Source organism: Eptatretus burgeri, chromosome 2 (assembly GCF_056783735.1).
Source record: "Eptatretus burgeri isolate ZD-2024b chromosome 2, Ebu_testis_v1, whole genome shotgun sequence".
Taxonomy (NCBI): domain Eukaryota; kingdom Metazoa; phylum Chordata; class Myxini; order Myxiniformes; family Myxinidae; genus Eptatretus; species Eptatretus burgeri.
The window spans coordinates 73,487,018-73,507,090 of NC_140962.1; the positions used below are offsets into that span (position 1 = coordinate 73,487,018).

Here is a 20,073-nt window from a genome sequence, read left to right on the forward strand (position 1 = left end):
TGGGGGTATTAAGGCGTATCCAGGGTTACCTCGCTGGGGTCTGAAGCTGCCATGCTTTTTGGCCTGCTCAACCATGCCTTGACTTGGAACAGGCAGCAATGATTTCGTAATGATAAAAGTTTTTTTTTTTCCACTTTCCTCACTAATATTATCAAATGCCTGATCATCATAGCTATGAATTGCTGGATACATTGTGATGCTTATAAACACCCGGAGACACCAGCATTCATGGCTTTATTTAATTTCCACACATCCCATTACAGATAATCTCTTAATCCAAGCCAAATTTAAAAATTTCAGCTCCAGAATTGAACTTAAGGCCCGGTCACACCTTGACGTTTTAGCCATCGTTTGCCGATTTTTGAATTTTTTTTTCTAAAACGCTGGCACACGTTGAATACGTTATGGGTAAGTTTTGATAACATTGAGAGCACGCTGAAAAACACTGCCATACGTCGTTGTACGTTGGCTTTATACGTTGTACTTTTTGGTTGTCCTCAAATTTTTTCATGCTTGAAATTTCACGACGTATGCCGGCGTATGACTCACACGTTCCGCTACGGTGGCCACAAGTTGTATGCACGGTCTGCGATCGTTGACAGACGTCAACACATGCCACTTGTAAGTTAATCATAAGTTGAGACACGCCGAGGTAATGTTTAGCGTACCCGAAACTTATTTCTAACCTATGATTAACGTGTTGTTGGCACGTTACGCGATCGTTGCCACACGTCGACAGACGTTACTCTTAAGTTACTCATAGGCTGAAAGACGTCGGTATAATGGATAGTCCTTGCGTCAGCGTCCACGGCCACAGCCAGGACACTTATTTGCAGCATTCTTCAAACTTTTCTTCGGCATGACGAGGATTTTCACACTTCGATGTCTAGCTTGGCTATGATTACAATTGTCCATCGGCAGCGTCTATTTAAAATAGTCGAGTTTGAGCGTTTTAACACGTTCAGAAGAAACGCTTCAAATTTCCAAACCCCAGCGTCAAAAAACAAAGGCGAGTGACAGCAATTTAAATCGTTCATTGTAAACAATGAAAATAGCTGAGTGGTACCGTTTAAAAGTCGTTGAGTGTAAAAAAAATCCAATTGTTGAGCGCAAGCGTCTACTTTCAATAGTGGAGATAAAGCCATTTAAATCGTTGAGTTTATCATTTAAATCGTTAAATCGTTAAATGCAAGGACGATCCATCATAACCCACACCCTCCCCCTCACACTCACCTACTACTGCCAACATGAACAAACTACTACTAACACTAATACTAATACTAATACTGTTACTTCTGACATGGACATCGACTCAAAAAGGGCTCGAAAACACTGTTGGGTTCCCCTTTTATGAGCAGCATTTTTATATACCAATTCCCAAAACCGCTGGGAACACGTCTTTATATGGCAGTTGTAAGGTAGAAACACGTTAATTTATTTTTTTTTGTCGACCGGAAGACGTCATTGGAATACGTCTACATACGTCGATGTGTGTTGGGACTACGTAAACAATTGGTTCAAAGCACGTCAAACATAAGTTAGAAATAAGTTTCGCGTAAAAAAGACATTACCGCGACGTGTTTCTACTTATGAGTAGCTTATAAGTAGCCTTTGTGGACGTGTGTAAGCGTCCACATATCGTGTGTAAAACTTATCCCCATCGCATGCGGAACGTGTGTCATACGCCGAGTACGTCGTAAAATTTTGAACATGTTTAAAATTTCTTGACGTACTCTACTTACTACGACGTATGATAGCGTAGTTTAGCGTTCTACTCACGTATACCAAACTTACTCATACCGTATTTGACGTGCCCCAACGTTTTAGACATTTTTCTTAGGTCGGCATACGCTGGCAAGATCGCCAAGGTGTGACCGCGATGTTGACACTTCCATTTCTACGGCAGTTATGATTCGAATCGTTGTGCGTCAGCTTTTTAATAGGCTACGTCACGACATCGTCGGCGATGCGTGCAACGCGCTATGCCTAAGTTAGACTATCGTTGGGCATCGGTTGTGTAGGCCGACAACAGGTTCAGCATTCGTTGGTATAAGTTATCTATAACACAACGAAACGTTCTGTGTCCGTTACCAATGCGTTATACATAAGACCAAGTCGCTATGAATACGTCCGAATCTTTAAAAAAAAACATCAAAAGTTCAACGTAAGCCAGCGTTTTACATACATTTTAATACGTTGCCATCGCTGGCTAAAACATCAAGGTGTGACCGGGCCTTTAGCAGCAGTTGGAACTGCTGGAATAAAATTTATAAAAAGTGTTCATTTGTCCAATTCAGACATTGCTTTGGTGCCTTGGGGAGGTGTTGAATACGATATCTCAGGGAAGTGCCAGCCGTTCCTCATCAGCCGTTTTGTTCGAGTGCTTCCTTGAGTGCATACTCCACTTGCCGAGTGCTCCACAAGTCGCACTCTCTCTGTGTCTCTATATATCTCTCTATCGCTATCCCTGAATATTTTTTTTTCTCTCTCTCTCTCTCTCTATCTCTCCCCCCCCCTTTCTCCCCCAATATTTTTTCTCTCTTTCTCTCTCTCTTCCTTCTCCCCCAATCTCCTCTCTCTCCCTCCCTTCTCCCCCAATCCCCTTTCTCTCTCCATTTTCCCCCAATCCCCCCTCTCTCTCTCCCTTCTCTCCCAATCCCCCCTCTCTCTCTCCCCTTCTCCCCCAATCCCCCTCTCTCTCTCCCTTCTCCCCCAATCCCCCCTCTCTCTCTCCCTTCTCCCCCAATCCCCCCTCTCTCTCTCCCTTCGCCCCCAATCCCCTCTCTCCCAATCCCCTCTCTCCCCCTCCCCTCTCTCCCAATCCCCTCTCTCCCCCTCCCTTCTCTCCCAATCCCCTCTATCCCCCTCCCTTCTCTCCCAATCCCCTCTCTCTCTCTCCATTTTCCCCGAATCCCCTTTCTCTCTCTCCCTTCTCCCCCAATCCCCTCTCTCTCCCCCTTCTCCCCCAATCCCATCTCTCCCTTCTCCCCCAATCCCCTCTCTCTCCCTTCTCCCTCAATCCCCTCTCTCTCCCTTCTCCCCCAATCCCCTCTCTCTCCCTTCTCCCTCAATCCTCGCTCTCTCCCTTCTCCCTCCCCTTAATACTCCCATCAAGTGAAGCAACAGGTTGTATTTGGTAATATACAAATAATATTAAGGTGACTATCTGCCTGGTTTTCTATTATCCTCTCTCACCGCTCTGAACATGGTCATCATAATTGGTAGAAACGTCGTCTTACAATTCTGTTTACGGCATAAAAATTTACTTCCAACTTTATTTTATTCGGCCCAGTAGAAAGTATACCTTTGTTAAAGTGTTTGCCATGTTGGACGACGTAATCATTTTGGTGGGCTGTGCTTCAAGCCCAACCTTCATGGCATTGGTGTTGTTGTGTCCATTCATCGTTTGTCACAGGATTTTGGTGTTGATCTATGGCTCTCCTGTCCTATAAATTGCCACTGCATTCCATCAACCATCGTTGAGAGGTAATATATCCACGACCAGTAATACAATATAATATAATATAACATAACAAATATATATACGACTAATTACAACCAAAGACTGCACAAAATACAACCATACAAAATAAAATGAAGTTAAATATCAGTGGACATGCTGACCTGACAAACGAGGGCCCAGATAAGGCGCCGTGCCAAAAGTGCTGTAATAAAGGCAACGAGATGGTAATCGATGAGGTGGAAATTCTGCACACAACAATGCACACCAAAGCACTCACATTTGGGAATAGTGGGTGGTGGAGAGGCAAATGGACCAGACAAGATGCATTGGAGTTTGAGAAGGGGTGAGGGATAGGCATGAGGAAGATTTAGTCAAGAATTGGGAGAAACAGACAGAGAAGAGGAGGAGAGATATGAAGGGCTTTGGTTCCAGCGAAGCTTGCACTGATAAAGTGCTGAATAAAAGGGTTGAACATACAAGGCTCAATTTGGAGGGGCCAATAAGAGGGAAGTGTATGGGAGAAAGGCAGTAATGGAAAAGTGTGCATCTAAAATGTGGTGAGGTCAGGGGGAGAGGTTATGAGGTGTCAAATATTAAAGAGGCCAGAAGGAGGTATTGGAAATTAGTGAGGGTGAGGGTCAGTATGCAGGAGATCAATTTGTAAAGGTCAAGCTTACTTACCAATGTAGTGTGGGAGGGTGGATGCTGAGCTGGGTACCACCACACAGTCTTGTAGAGGTTAAGTAGATGGGTAAGAAGGGCGAGGAAGAGGTACAGGAAGAGGAAACCCTCAAAAGCAAGACCACCATTGGGTGCAAGTTCTGGAACTTTGGGGTGCCTGATGTGAAGAGGACCCACCCCAGATGCCAAAGGAGGGCTACTCGCAGGTCCAGGTAAACCAGTCCTACGGGAATGATTGCAATGAATATTTTGATATTACAAAATTCACATTGCACCAGTTTTGTGCCAAAACGATTATACAAGGGTAGTACAGCATGCACACGAGATGTTTTTGAATGTGCCTTATTTTTTATCGTCTGGCATTCTCCACAAGTCATGGAATGTCCCTTCTTTTCTGTTGTTTGGCATTTTCTACAAGCTATGCAATGTCCATTCTTTTCAATAGTTTACCACATGGCACATACCAAATAAAGGGGCCTTTTCTATGCCCCTGGCATTTTTCTCAAGAATGTCCCCCCTTTTCTATAGTTTTCCATATGGCACATACCATATTACTCCACGTATGGAAGGATGACAGGCAGAGTCAACCCCACTTGGTATCAATTCAACGCACAAGGGAGATTTCAACTCAGGATCCTATTATACCAAGCCCACCACCCTAACCATTAAGCCAACACCAGGCATACATACCATATAAAAGGGGTCTTTTCTATGTCCCTGGCATTTTTCCCAAGAATCCTCTTCAAATTTCAAGTCAGATGAAAATTGTCAAATTTCAAAATTTGGCCTATGTTGACATTTTGGCCAATGTTGACCTCAAAAATAATTGGTACTCGACTTCAATGACCAAATGTGCAAATCCTCTAAAAATTTCAAGTCAATCAGATGAAAATTGAGGATTTGAGAAAATTGGCCTTTGTTGACCTTTGGCCTATGTTGACCTCAAAAGTGTGACCACTATATCACATGGTCATGTAACATGTAGTAAAGTTTCAATTTCCTCCACTGAACGGTTTTCTATCTCAACAAAATGCAGACACGTACGACGTACAACATACGACATAGTATGTACAGTTGTACACTACCGATCACTTTACATGCCTTGTGTTGGCTTAATGGCTAGAGTGGTTGGCTTGGGATCATAGGGTCCTGAGTACAAATCCTGCTTAGCTGTTGAATTAATACCATGTGGGGTTGACTCTGCCTGTCATCCTTGCGAGGTCGGCAAAATGAGTGCCAGCATGCTGGTATACTGTGTCGGAGTGGTGACCCGTCCAGGATTGTGTTCAATAGCCAAGGAGACTGCTTTGACAGCACCAACGCTCTGCAAAGAGTATGGTCCCAATGGATGGATGGATCGCTTTACCTTGCTTTTCACTTCACAAGTGCAAGGAAATGAGTACGTACAATTGTAGACAACTTATTTGATGCACAAATAAATTGATCTACCAATGCATATCCATAAATGATAGTGCTGCCCTCCGGTGGAAACCAAGCAGAATTGAATGATGTGTGGATAGTTGAATATGAGCAAAAAAAAAAAAACAGCAAAAAAAAGAAGAAAAAAAACTATGACACTTAGGTGTAATTTGTTCGAAAGCCATTAATTAGACTATTGTCTGATGTGTATTCCACGTTTCACCTCGTTTCAACGAATAGCCTTTGAAACATAAGTACCAACACGTTTTGGGCGGACAGACGGACGGAGACAGACAGACAGACACCAACGTGATTTTCAAGGGTTTTTGTTAAACACTCAAGAATGCGGAAATGGACGTTGCTGAAATTTGGAACATATTACCTCGACGTACAAAAGGATTTACTTTTGAAACTTGCAACCGATCTCGTCGAGTAGAAGCCGAGAAACGAATTTTCCTTCACTGTGTTAAAGTTGTACACAGAGAAACCGTCCCACATAAAGGGAGGGGCGCTTTGCACCTCCCTCGATTCAAAATATAAAATCCAATCAAAATTAAGTAGTTCCTCGATCAGAGACCGGCGTCTGTCGACAGAGACAGACAGACAGACAATGGGAACCAATTGTTGAATCCCACTTTTCGTGTCACACGCGGTAATAAATTATAGCAAAGAACACTTGCACAAACAATATCTTGTCCACACTTTTCACAGAGCAAAATAGAACGAAAAAAAGAAAAAGACAGACACAAAGAAATGAAAAGTGCAAGAGCAATGCAAAAGGATGTGGAGATGGGAATGCCAAAAAAGACATGCAAATGCAAATCTTCCACAACTTACCTGCTACCAGCACCAGAGCTGCTTGTAGGAGATAAAGGAGGCCGTCCATACTGCTGGCGTGCTGGGCCACGCCGCCCACCAGCCATTGTGGCCACTCACTGGAACCACACAAAACAGTTTTGGCAGAAAGCCAGATATGCACCACACAAACTTAACTAACAATGTGTAACAAAGTCAAACGAAGGGGCTGCAACAGAATTTGAAGGGAATCAAGATTTGCAATTGTGCAGCATTTAAACATTAAAAATGAAATTTTCATTCTTACAAGTAAAATTGTGATAGTTAGAGATAGAAAGTAAAATAAAATAATTTTCAGAATGATCTTCATGTTCAAATCAAAATTTGATTACACCAAAAAACAAGACCAATTACTGCACCATATTCCCAAGAAAGAAGACAAAACACACACACACACACACACACACACACACACACACACACACACACACACACACACACACACACACACACACACGTTATTAACCTCCGCCATCGAAGATGGACGGAGGTTACTGTTTTCAACCCTGTCTGTTTGTTTGTTTGTTTGTGAACAGTATTACGGAAAAACTCCAAGACGGATTTCGACGAAACTTGGTGGGGGGATTAGGTATGGTCCAAGGATCATGCCATTAGATTTTGGACTTGGTCCAAAGTCCAATATGGCCGCTATGGCGGCCATTTTGAAAAAAACATTTGAATTTTTGTTTTTGCATTTCTACATGTTTTAAGTGATTTCCAACCCCCCCAAAAAAAATTGTTAGAGAAAAAAAACAACAACAAATTTTGCACCTTTTTTTGACATTTCTACATGCGCGTCAATCTAGTTTAGTTTATTCAATCATGGTTCAGTAGAGTCTGATCCGTTTTGACCAACAATGAATAAGATATCAGGTTCACTTAAGTGACCCAGCAGTATTGGCGGCGGAGGTTTTGCACCTCTACTGAGTGCTCCCCCTCTAGTTTTATATGAATTTTAACCTAAACATAAGCAATTTACTGATTTTCCCAACTGCCCGGATCATCAGCTGGGCACCGTTTTCATCGAGGTTTCGATCCTTTCAGTCCAGAACCTCTCCAAACGGCGGATCCACAACCCCGGGCACAGGTCCACCACATCAGTAGATTACTCAACATCAATAGACCCACAACCTCAAAGTAGTGTCCAGACAGTCAACACAGCGATGCAATATCCTTATTCAAACTTATTTAATTACTAGTTATATTTAAATTATTACTACATATTGTTACAGAAATGGCCCTTAGTAGGCTACTAAATATAGGATTAGCTCAGACCCCCCATTAAATGCATGTTTCGCTAGGCTGTTCGGTAAAATGGACGTTACATGTGTCGGGAGATGCAAGAGGCTGTTTATTGTTTGTGCGCGGAGGTGGATCGAGAGCTCCCTCTTCTTCCTTCCCCTCTCCGGACGATAGGCCCCGCCCAGTCGGCTGAGGGGGAGTGGCCTGGGGAGGGAGGTGGAGCTGGGGGGAGGAGTTTGTCGGCTTCGTAAAGGGGCGCGCCCCGAAAAGAGAAAGTGGTAAGAATCGGAGAGGACGGAGGTGATTCGGCCTACTCACCTCACGGCTCGACGACGTCTTGGAATCCCATGGACCCAGCCTGCCGGAGGCCGGCACCTCGATTTGGCCTTGTCTGGTGAACAGGCCAGGCCTGGACCTTGAGAGAAACCAGCTGGGACCCATCGTCGATCTGGCGGTCTTGTGCCGTCGACCTTACGCAGGGTCAGAGCGCGCGGAGGCCGCGTGTGGTGCGAAAAAGGAAGGTGAGCGCCATCTTGCCATGCGGCGTGTTCGAGCTTGGGGTTCGAATCCATGGACATCGGCTTGTTACGAGCGACATTCGTGCTTTTGACACTTTCCTCTCGTCCATGAAACATCACCAAGTGCTCTGTCTTGTCTGCATGTTGTTTAAGGTATATCTCGGTAGGGACCCCCTCGAAACCCGTAGTTCCCTAGTTAAGAACGGGTTATAGATAAATTAAAACATTGTCATGAATATTTCGCTTGTGTTGTGTTCCCTGATGTTCCCCAATAAATCTGGTTGATTCGGATGAGGTTGCCGCTGTGGATTAATTTGTGTCACGTCGAGGAACGATCCGTTCGATTGGCATATAAAACCAAAATGGTTTTATATGCAGAAAACGCTCGGCATCTGACAAAACCAGTCTGTAACCGGGGTCTATTTCCCCAACTAGTCAGGTCCAGGATTACGTTGGTATCGCAATTGAAGACGTGTGACCCGAAGCCTGTGCCGAGCCAGACGGCGTTATAAACCCTGGAGACGGCGGTGGTGAGGGTGGCGCCAAGAGTCGGGTGAGAATCCCGCCACCCCGGATCCGCAACAATATGAATAACTTTAATCATACATCCGTTTATATGATAAACATTCAACCTTGTAGACGAGAAAATATTGTTTGAACATCCGTAGTAATATTAATTTATACCGGAAAAATATAAAAATATAACAAAAGTTGACACATATATATATATATATATATATATATTTTGTAAACTAGTAACAGTATTACAATATTTTTTAAAATATTTAAAAAAAAAAATCAAACTAGCAAAGCCTTCAAACATAATTATTATAAACATATGTATACCGGTATACAAGTAATAAAATGAAAAATTATAATAAATAAGGTAGGTTGAAAAAATCATATATTTTAGCTATCTTAAACTCCAGTGAATAAAGACATTAAAAGAAAGATTGAAAGGAAATAGGTAACATTATATTGAAGACAACTTTGAAAATGTCGTAATGGTAAAATATGAAATTGATGATATAGGCATGTTAAATCCTTAACTTTTACTAATGTGAAAAGTGATCCTGCTTCTTCTTTGTCAGCTTATCCAATCGTGGTTCAATTGAGGACAGTGCCACGCGCAATGGAGAATGAATATCCACAATATTCCTGTACTTTGTCTTAATGATGCTCATGGTTGAGAAGCCAGTCTCGCAGAGGTAGGTTGAAGGAAATGGGAGAAGAGTTTTCAGAGCAATTTCAGTAAGCTCAAGATATTCTGCTTTCACTTTTATCCAAAAAGAACTTTATAGTTTCAAAACTCCTCTTCAATCCTTCGTCAGCAGATAGCTCCAACAATTTATCCTCCATCGTGACACCCAAGTCATCTCTAAATGGCATAAACGGATTTCGGATCCATTCATTCCCTTTCCGTGGATCTTCTTCTTCTGGAAAGTAATACTGAAAACGTTCTGCCAAATTCGTCAAGTGTTTTCTGATGACATTTCGTAGAAATGTAACATAAAGGTCTTCTCCTGCATCAGCGATGACTGCCGCTAATTGGTGAAACATGTCATAACAATCTCTTGACACTCTAATCTTCCATGCTCTGGCTTTCGTTTTTGTCCGTTACTCTTGTCTGCCATTGTAAAACACGAAGCCATCCTTCCCTGCATGGAGGTGTTGAGATAATTAAAGATGACAAAGATATCAGCCAAATAAGCCAGCTTGGCTAGCCAATTCACATCTCGGAACAATTGTGACCAGTTTGTTTTTTTTGTCCTTAAGAAACTCGGCCAGTTCGTTTCGTAGTTCAAATACTCTTGACATGACTTTTTCCCCTTGATAACTAACGTACAGCATGCAATAGGAGCTGTTTTTGATCAGCTCCCATATCATCACATAATGCAGCGAAGTCTCTCATTTAGAGCATTTGCCTTAACATGATTCACAATTTTTACAACCTCACTGAGTACACTGTTTAGTTCTGTTGACATTTTTTTGTTGCAAGAATTTCTCGGTGAAGGAAGCAGTGCGTTGACTTGCATGCTGGGGTAAGCGCCTTGATCTGGGTAACCACTCCTGAATGCCGCCCTATCATTGCAGCAGCGCCATCAGAACATACGCCTACGCAAAACTTCATATCCAACCCACATTTGTTAACGATCTAGTCGCTTACAGTCGTGAACACTTCAGAACCAGTTTTTGTTGGTAGTGAAGCAGAGAAAAAACACTTCCTTCAAATCACCCTCATGTTCAAAGTGCACATACACCATCAGAATTTCCATATTAACAACATCTGTACATACATCAAGCTGCAAAGAAAAGTACTTTGTGAACTTAATCTGTCCTACGAGTTGATCTTCCATATCCTGAGCCAGATCATGAAGTCATCGAGCTATAGTGTCATTTGAAAGTGGCACCTGAGCCACTTTCCTTGCAGCCGCCTCACCTAGCATTTCCATGCAGACATCTTTAATACGGCCCATCACTAGCGTCTCACCGATTGTGCATGGCTTTTTAGCCTTCGCAACTCAAAGTGCTACTTCATAAGAAGCCTGCAAAGCACAAGTATATATATGTGTGACACTTCAAAGATCTGTTTCTGACAACCTTTTAAATCAACATGCTTTCTTTCAAAGAACTCTTTCGACTTTGAACTCATTTCTTTATGTTTTGTATTTAAATGCCTCTTGAGGTTTGACGGCTTCATTGCGTCGTTAGCCAACACATCTCCACAAATAACAGACTGCGGTTTTGGCACTCCCCCATCATTCGTGGCTAGCAAACCGAATTGAATGTATGAGGAGTCATATTTCCGAGTAAAGCTAGTACGAATTCTCTTTGCCGACAATTCTTCAGCTTCATTTACATCGCAGTCATCTGATTCAGAATTACTTGTGTAGTCAGCAACCGGATCTCGGCTTGACAAACATGTCCATTGGGCCTCGCTTCGCCATCTGTAAATTACAGATAAAAATAATTAATATAAATTCCATAACCCTGGAATGATGGACTGATATAATGCTTATTTGTAATATTTGAATCATATATAGTAGAATCAGTGCAAATAGAATATAAAAAATAAACAATACAATAAAATTCTAAATAAAAGATAATTAAACAACCTCCAGTGATAATAGCTTTAAAAAAATCAATATTTCCATTAAATCTATGTTATTTTCCAACCTTTACCTGAATCCCAATCAATTCGCGCGAAATTATAATGAGATACCAAGAGTCCTGATTGGACAGGTCCTTCATGGGTCCGCGCCTTTCTGGGCCGGGAAAGCCCGCCCACTCCACGCGCGTTTGAGGAAGGTTAACGGTGGTACAGCCAAGAAGAAATTGGAATGTTTTGGGAAGCCGAGGAACTGGAACTGCTGCAAGAATTTGCCTCGGAAACACGAGGCTCCAGAGACGTAGGTGGACAGTGGATCGTGATGGGGGATGGGATATAAAGATTTATTACCCTAACTTAAAAAAATAAAAAAAAAAAAAAAACATCGCAACGCACCCCAGTGTCCTCCCACTAAATACAAGGAAGGGATCTGTCTACACATATACTTAACGGCATAACTGACTGGGACAACTTTATGTTTGGATGCTTACGGTTCCTAGAACCGTAACACATGAATAACTTAACGACTGTTGGTATTAGGAGTTTGTTTTAAGCAGTTTTTCTATAATATAAAGAAACAATACGAATATTTTAAAACTTTCATGACAACTGCACAATTATAATTACACCCATTTTAGCAAAACAAAAGAGCACCACCTGGCAACTCCGCTGAAATTCACATTATATTACCTTCACGTTCGGTTCTGGTGTGTGTGTGTGTGTGTGTGTGTGTGTGTGTGTGTGTGTGTGTGTGTGTGTGTGTATGTGTGTGTATGTGTGTATGTGTGTGTATGTGTGTATGTGTGTATGTGTATGTGTATGTGTGTGTGTGTGTGTGTATGTGTGTATGTGTGTATGTGTATGTGTGTATATATATATATATATATATATATATATATATATATATATATATATATATATATATATATATATATATATATATATATATATATATATATATATATATATATATCTCTTTTTGAATTTGTTGGCTTAAATATATTATTTTTCAAGATTTTATACATTTTCATTTTATACATTACATGTTATATATTATGATAATGTGAAAATGGAAACTCGCCGCGGACCGGCAGTCGATGACTCGCATACCGGCACCGGTCCGCGTACCACTACTTTGAGTAGCACGGATCTAACAGACTCAAACTGTCATCAATAACCGATTGATTTTTAACATGAAACAGATGTAATCAGTGCAACAGTTGTCATAGCAACCACCCAAAGCGGTAATCATACACCCCCCCCCCCCGAACCACTGCCGGAAATGACATCGTCGTACTCCACTTCCACAACATCTGTAAAGATGTTTCCATCCTGGAAATTTAAAATCACCTTGCAATTAAAACTCCCAAACATAAACAAAGGAATTTAACAAACGACGAACAACGAAGAACATTAACGAGTGACGCTGACGGTTGTTCCTACAACCTCAGGGATCATTTTGCAGTTTCATGTGAAATATTTAATAAAACTCAATTGGAAGTTTTTGATTGTTGGAGCAATACGTACTTCATGCCTGCAAGAGATTGCAAGTAAAAGGATCATTATACCTCTTTAAACAACACCAATTTCCATGTCTGTCCGAAACCCAAACACAGATAGGAAGAGGTACTCAGCCATTCATTAGCATTTATATTGTTGCGAATCTGGAAGCCTTGTGCACACAGAAATTCAGGTTCCTATAGCTCAGTTATATCGATAAGTAAATATGGATAGATAGCTCCTTTCCCTCGTCTAATGGGTGAATAAATGTTCATGCGCTGTGAAGTTATTTTAATAGTCAGGGTTTCCTTTTATTTTTACAACACCAACGAAAACCCTCTACTCCCGGCATTCTCCGCATGCTCACTTGGGCACTCCAAGTCATAGAATGCGACATGCCCCAACCACCGATTCGCTTGGCGGAATCCGATTTCCCCGAGTAGGGGAGAGGTCATGCCCCACCGACCGATTCGCTTGGCGGCATGCCGAGTAGGGGAAAGGTCAAGCCCCACCCATGGCGAACGGGCCACGCCTGAGCAGGCTGCGCCCGAGAAGCATAAAAAGGGAACGGAGAACACAGAGTTGTTGGTGGTTGTTTGGTTGAATTGACTCAAGCGGATTGCGAAGGATCAGCACCTCGTCTTCACCAGCACGTGTTCCGCAGCGCGTGAGGATCCGCGGGAGCTCGGGAGGCTGATCGCGGCTCGCCGGTGTCTGGATTCGGCTCGCCTCTCGCTGGTGCCCAGTTCAAATCAGCTCGAAGACCACACCAGGTGGACAGGTCCGAGGCAGGTTCTGGTCTGCAGCTCGCCTCTCCATCCGAGCTGGAGGCCTCAATAAAGACCACTTTGGGTCTGGTGTGTGTGTGTGTGTGTGTGTGTGTGTGTGTGTGTGTGTGTGTGTGTGTGTGTGTGTGTGTGTGTGTGTGTGTGTGTGTGTGTGTGTGTGTGTCACCAGTCCAGTAAGTAGAAAGTGTATAAGTGCCTTGCTGTACATACATGCCTTTTATTATTCGGATAACTTGTCTGCTTCTTACGTGCCCCCCCCCCTGCTCCATTATAAATAAACCCCTGTGTTAACTGTATCGGTTCGTTTTTGTCTTTCTTGTATTGGTTGAACACGGTGCGTGTTGGAGAATTAGCCAGGCTGTTGCCGCTGTAATGGGACATTTGGACAGACGGAAGCTCGGTGACCATCCGCTCGCGGCTCGTTCCGTACGAGCATCGTCGAGGGTGAATTTCCCCGGTAGTTTGGACGACGTGGGTATTTAGGTAAATTGAAATTGTCAATTGACCCTACCCCACGTGGTCGATCTATTGGCGAACTTCGGTCCGATAAGGGACCCGTCGGCTCCGGAGTTATCCGGGGTGACGACCTATAAATTCCGGGTGATCAGTGGAGTCGACCCTACTGCTCCATCTTGCGGTCGTTCTCGTCGCCATAACAAGAGATATATATACATATATATATATATATATATATATATATATATATATATATATATATATATATATATATATATATATATATGTATATATATATGTATATATATATATATATATATATATATATATATATATATATATATATATATATATATATATATATTGTGGTTGACGAAATTCGCAAACCACCATTCAGGTCCCTTAGGTGAGATATCTCTGTAAGTATATGTGTAGTTAGTCCAAACCCGTTGTTTAGAGGGAATAAATGTCATTCATTCGGGCTGCGACCCTTCTAGATAGCCGTTTTTCTTTTACTATCTTTATTTTGGACCAACCGCCATTACTACCACCACAACCACCACCAACCACGTCTCAACAGCCATCACACAACAACCACCAACCGCAACGCCGCTTCACAACAACAGCCACGACCCTTGCCGTCACATCTCGCTCTCGCAACCATCGCAGTACCGCCATTCCCGCGCCGCTTGTGGGCACCGATCCTGGACTCGTACAGGGCGCGCACCGAGCAGCGGGTGCAAAAACACCAGCCTTTCCGAGAAATCGGATCAAAAACGATTCACGCCCACTTCTGTTCCGTCCTATCGGCGAACGTGGGGCGATTTGGCCCCGCCTCCAGGTGCGTCGGAGTATAATCGCTATATGCAGAATTGCGGATCAAAAATCATTCACGCCCACTTTTCCTCTGTCCAATGGGGAGCCAGCCAGAGGTGAAGGGTCGAAGGTGAAGGAGCGAAGCCCCGGGGGCTATAAAGGGCCGCGTTCGCTCGCCGAAAAGGCAGTAGTTGAGTTGGGAAGAGTTGGCAGTTGAGTTGGAAAGAGTTGAGAGTTTCTGAGAAGAGGAAAGCAGTAGCAGTCAGTCAAAAGGAGTTGAGAAGAAGGCAGTTGTTGAGGGAGTTTCTGAATCGGGAGGGAAAAAGAGTTTCTGAATCGCAGTTGGACGGAGTTGAGAAGAGTGGAGAGTGGGAGAGTTGGAGAGTTGTGGCGGCGGCGAAGGCAGTCGAGAGGGCGCTCGTGTCAGAGTCGGGGAGCTGCGGAGAGGGGAGGCCGGTAACGCGACCGAGGTCGCGGTGGAGTCGCTCGTCGCGGGACCCAAGCCAGCGAGATATCCTCATTCCCCCGAGCATCAACAACCCCCTCCTGTTTCCCCCCCGCGCTGAGATAGTGTGAGAAGGGGGCCCCGTTCCCACTCCATTCCAGGCAGTGCCAGCGAGGCCCGCAGAGTCGGGGCGCCGCCGCCATCTTGCGGCTCATCACCAGACGGGTAGGCTCAACGCGGTCTCGGCCCCAGGCCCGTCTGCCCCCCTCATCGTTGAGGGTGGTCCCTTTTCTTTTGCTTTGAGTATATGTGTTGTCGGCGCCGTCTGTGAAGTAAAACTATGTGTTGCCGTGTGCTCGGTAGTCGGTAGTAGATCTGCATTGTTACATTTGCTTTTTGTGCAGAATTGTGTTTCTTCTACTTTTATATTTGCTTTTGGTGTATAATTGTATATGTGTGCTTTCCGTTTGCCGCGGAATAAATGTGCTTTATGTTGAACTGTTTTTCCCGTTTCGCTTCGTCTTTTCCTTTATTGAATCTCCATCTTACTTCACGTAAAGGGTTGGTCGTGGGCTAAAACGCCCGATAATTAATCGAACCGTCCAGGTTGACGATAACACCGCTCGGTTATCCCGATAGTACGGAACGGGTCGCTTAAAGTGGCCCGTGTCCGAAGTCGACTTGCGGCGAGGTGCGATCGCCCGGTCTACCCTCCGTGTGGGTACTTAGGTAGGTCGAATTTGGCGAGCAACCCTATCCCACGCGGGGGGCCGATTGGCACGATCGTGGTGAGGCCGAAAGGCCCACCCGTGACTAGTTCCCGGCGTTAGTCCGAGAGGGTCACGACGGGATTGTCCGTCCGGTGGGCGACGTGCCGCGATTCGTGTTACGTGGCCGTCCGCACGCCGGCGGGCACGAATCCGCGACAATATATATCAATATATATATAATATATAAATAATATATATATATATATATTATATAAATAATATATATATATAAATAAATATATAAATAAATATATATATATATATATATATATATATATATATATATATATATATATATATATATATGTATATACATATATATATATATATATATATATATATAGTTACGGCTGTGGAAATTCGCAGAGCACCATATAGGTCCTTAGATCAGTTATGTCGATAAGTCTGTGTTCAGATAGATTTCCCCACAGACGTTTAACCGGCAATTATTCGTGTGCCGGGCTGTGAATCTTCAGTTTGCCGTTTTTCTTTTGCTATCGTTATTTTGGATGAACCGCTTCACAACAACCACCTCCACCACCAACATCGCTCTCATCAACCGCTTCACAACAACCTCCACCACCAACATCGCTCTCACAACCGCCTTCACACAACCACCACTCCACAACCGCCCCCACACAACCACCTTCTCCACAACGCCAACCACAGCCACCATCTCCTAAACCGCATCTCCCCTAATACCCAACAACGAAACAACATTGCTTCACCTTCAACTCCGCGGGTGCCGCAATCTTTGCGCCGGCCACGGCAAGGTCGCTGCAAACAAACGCGGTGGTTTCCTTCTTGCTAGCGACAGTGATGTCTACCACGTCCGCTCTCCCTTCAGCGTCGATGATCTCTACCACATCCGCTCGCTCCAAGCTTTGCCTCGGAATTCGGATCAGGAGATCGAGAGGGGCGGAGCCAGTGGGGGTCAGAGGTGAGAGAGCTGAGATCAGATCTCGCCTCACAAACTCCATAAAAAGCGCGCAGGGCGCCAAGTCAGAGAGTCGAGTCGGTCGGGGTTTGGAGCGGTGTGAGGAGCGGAGCTCGAGTCCAGTGGAGGGCAGTGGAAGTCCGGGTTCGCCGAGGAGACGAAGCGGGGAGCACAGCAGGCCGGCCGTGCCACGCCGAACTGCGCGTTCGTGTGGGACGTGGAGAGGCCCGGAGAGAGGTTGCCAGCCAGGATTGAACGGTCTGAGGTGATCGGGCTTCGGGACAGTCTGAGCAGCGCTGAGGGACGGACGGGCTCTTAAAGAGAGCATCACTCTGAAAGAGCATAAGGCCCGTTCATTCCTCTGAGGCGTTGCCGGCTGGGCCCGAATCACCAGGCCGTCAGACAAGGCCTGGGCCGGACCGTGGTCACGACAGCTGCCATGGGGACCAGACGTCGCAGGTCGCCCCAGCGAGGTGAAGGTAACCAGCACGGCCTCGCGGAGCCTCTGCGGTCTACACGGCTCCGTGTCTAAAAAGACCCAAAGAGGTACAGTCTACCCCTAGTCTGTCCTGGGGTTTTTCCTTGCTTTTGAATGAACGTTGTGGCGCCATGTCCGTAAGTCGAACTGTTAAGTGTCTACATAATAGATCGACGGAAGTAGCTCTCTTGCATTGCTTTTGTTGGTTGTATACTTGCGTGCGCGTTCGGCCTTGCATAATTCCTATTGCTGCATTGATTGACGTGCATGCCTGCATATGTGTCTTATTCAATAAATGTGCTTGTTTAAATGTTAACCCGTTCGTTGTGTCCTCTTTCCCTAATTGAACTGCCATATTGCACTTGGAATATAGTTGGTTTTTAAATAGCCGGTAAAGTGATCGGGTCCAACGGGGCTCGCGGGTAAAGTACACAGGCGTTGTAGTAAAATATATATATATATATATATATATATATATATATATATATATATATATATATATATATATATATATATATATATATATATATATATATATATATATATATATATATATATATATATATATATCTATATATTGTTGTGGATCTCTGCCCGCCGGCGTGCGAACGACCGCGTTTTTCTAATAGCAGCCGCGTCGCCCACCGGACAGACAATTCAGTCGTGACCTTCCGGAACAACGCCGGAACCCTGTCACGGGTGGGTTCTTAATCCCATCACGGCTTAGCCAATTTTCTACCCGCGCAAAATCGGGTCAATCGCCGAATATCGATATACCCAAGTACTCGCACGGGTAGACCGTACCTCGACGCAGGTCGGCTTGGACACGAACCGCTCAAGCAGTCCGTTCCGTTCTTCAGTGATAACCGAGCGGGTATTATCGCCCGACCTCGCCGGATCAGATTCTATTTAACGGGTATTTAAAACCCAACTAATATTCCGCAATACGAGATGGCGTTCCAATAAGGGAAAGAGGACACGACGAACGGATTAACAATTAAATCAGCACATTTATTATACACAGCCATGCAATGAAAAACACCTATACAGTCAACGAAAGCACTACAACCGACTATAAGCAATTACCGATGTACGGCACTTACACAGTTCTACTTATAGACGGCACCACCAACATTCATTCAAAAGAAAAGAAAAGACTACCCTCAAAGACAAGGGAGTCAGACAGGGTCCATAGACCTTTATACCGTGGAGCCTTGGTGACCGAACGGGCCCCACGAGAACGTTGCAGGTTACCTGCACCCTCGTGGTGCCTTGATGGGCGAGTCACGACGTCTGTCCCCACGGCAGCTAGGATAGCCGCGGCCGACTCGGGCCTTCCACGGGGCCGGGGAGCTCTCTCCGGCGCTCTTCACTCAGACGCGCAGGTCTGCGCAACAGAGCCGGCAGAGCGGCGCCTCCAGTCCGCGTCCCTGGTGCCACGCCCGGACTCCCCACCGACTGCGAGCTCCGACGAACGGGTCGTTCCACGGACCGCTTCTCCACAGGCAGGCCACCACGATCCGAAGATCCCGACCAAGAAGACCACCAGAAGAAACCACCAACACTCACTCTACTTGCCGTCCCATGCGCCCTTATATTCCTCTTGGCTTCTTGCTACGCCCTCCTTCGAGCTCCTCCGGGAAGCTTCGAGAAAGGAGGCATTCCTCAGTTCCAATGCCTCGCTCCTCCCTGTTTATCGTTCCGCCCCCCCCATTCCAGCTCCTGCGGGTCAGGTCAGGTATGGGAGCATGTGCCAGAACAGCGCGTCGCTGCGTCCACTTTCCGCCGGTACTCCAGGGGCCTCCGTCTGGCCATCCCCCAGGCAGGGAAGCTTCCAGAAAGGAGGCGTTACCCATTTCCAGCGCCTCACTCCTCTGAACTGACCAATGACGAACGATCTCCCCTTTGCGGTGCGCGGGAAAATCCACGCCCCACCGATATACCTTGTTCTTTTTCCTTGCGTTATCGAAATCTCTCGATCCTTTCGCTTTGTCGAGACGGTTTTTTATGAGCCGAGAGGGTTGCGATTTGGTGTGTGGAGAAGGGGGATCGGCAGTTGGTGTAGCGGGGAAGGTGGTTCGGTGATCGGCGTAATTGTGGTTGTGGTGATGAGGATGGCGTGGTTTGTTGAGAGGCAGGTGTGGTTGTGGTTAGTGGTTGAGGCGATCGTGGTTGTTGTGAAGGTGGTTGTGGTGGTTGAAATGTGGTTGGTCCAAAATAACGATAGTCAAAGAAAAACACTATCTCAAAGGATCACAGCCCTGTGACACGAATAAATCCCATTAAACAACGGTGGGGAAATCTAACTGAACAGACTTATCGATCTAACTGAACTAAGGACCATTATGGTGTTCTGCGACTTTCCACATCCGATACTATATATATATATACATATATACATACATACATCTATCTATAATTCCAGCAATGTGTGTGTGTGTGCGTGTGTGCGTGTGTGCGTGTGTGCGTGTGTGCGTGTGTGCGTGTGTGCGACCGCCGTTTCTCGACGACCGCCGGACAATCTGATTGAAACTTGCCAGGAATATTGCCGGGGCCCCGCAGATGTGCCTTTTCAAGGTTTGATATCAATCGGACA

At 44.9% G+C, this 20,073-nt stretch overlaps 1 protein-coding gene across 6 annotated transcripts in view; it reads right to left on the reverse strand.

Moving 5' to 3' along the window:
* Positions 1–20,073, reverse strand: part of TMEM39A (transmembrane protein 39A) — a 113,588-nt gene that overhangs the window by 86,770 nt on the left and 6,745 nt on the right. For 2 of the 6 annotated variants that reach the window (XM_085869829.1, XM_085869833.1), the window contains exons 2-4: positions 6,401–6,498; positions 4,145–4,367; positions 3,625–3,708 (exon numbers count right to left, since the gene is read on the reverse strand). In XM_085869829.1, coding sequence (XP_085725955.1) covers positions 3,625–3,708; positions 4,145–4,367; positions 6,401–6,486 — 393 coding nt within the window. In that variant the 5' untranslated portion in view covers positions 6,487–6,498. Of the gene's footprint in view, positions 1–3,304; positions 3,436–3,624; positions 3,709–4,144; positions 4,368–6,400; positions 6,499–10,618; positions 10,725–11,038; positions 11,127–20,073 lie in introns of those variants that run through there. The other 4 variants (XM_085869831.1, XM_085869830.1, XM_085869832.1 and 1 more) reach the window with 4 other exon arrangements.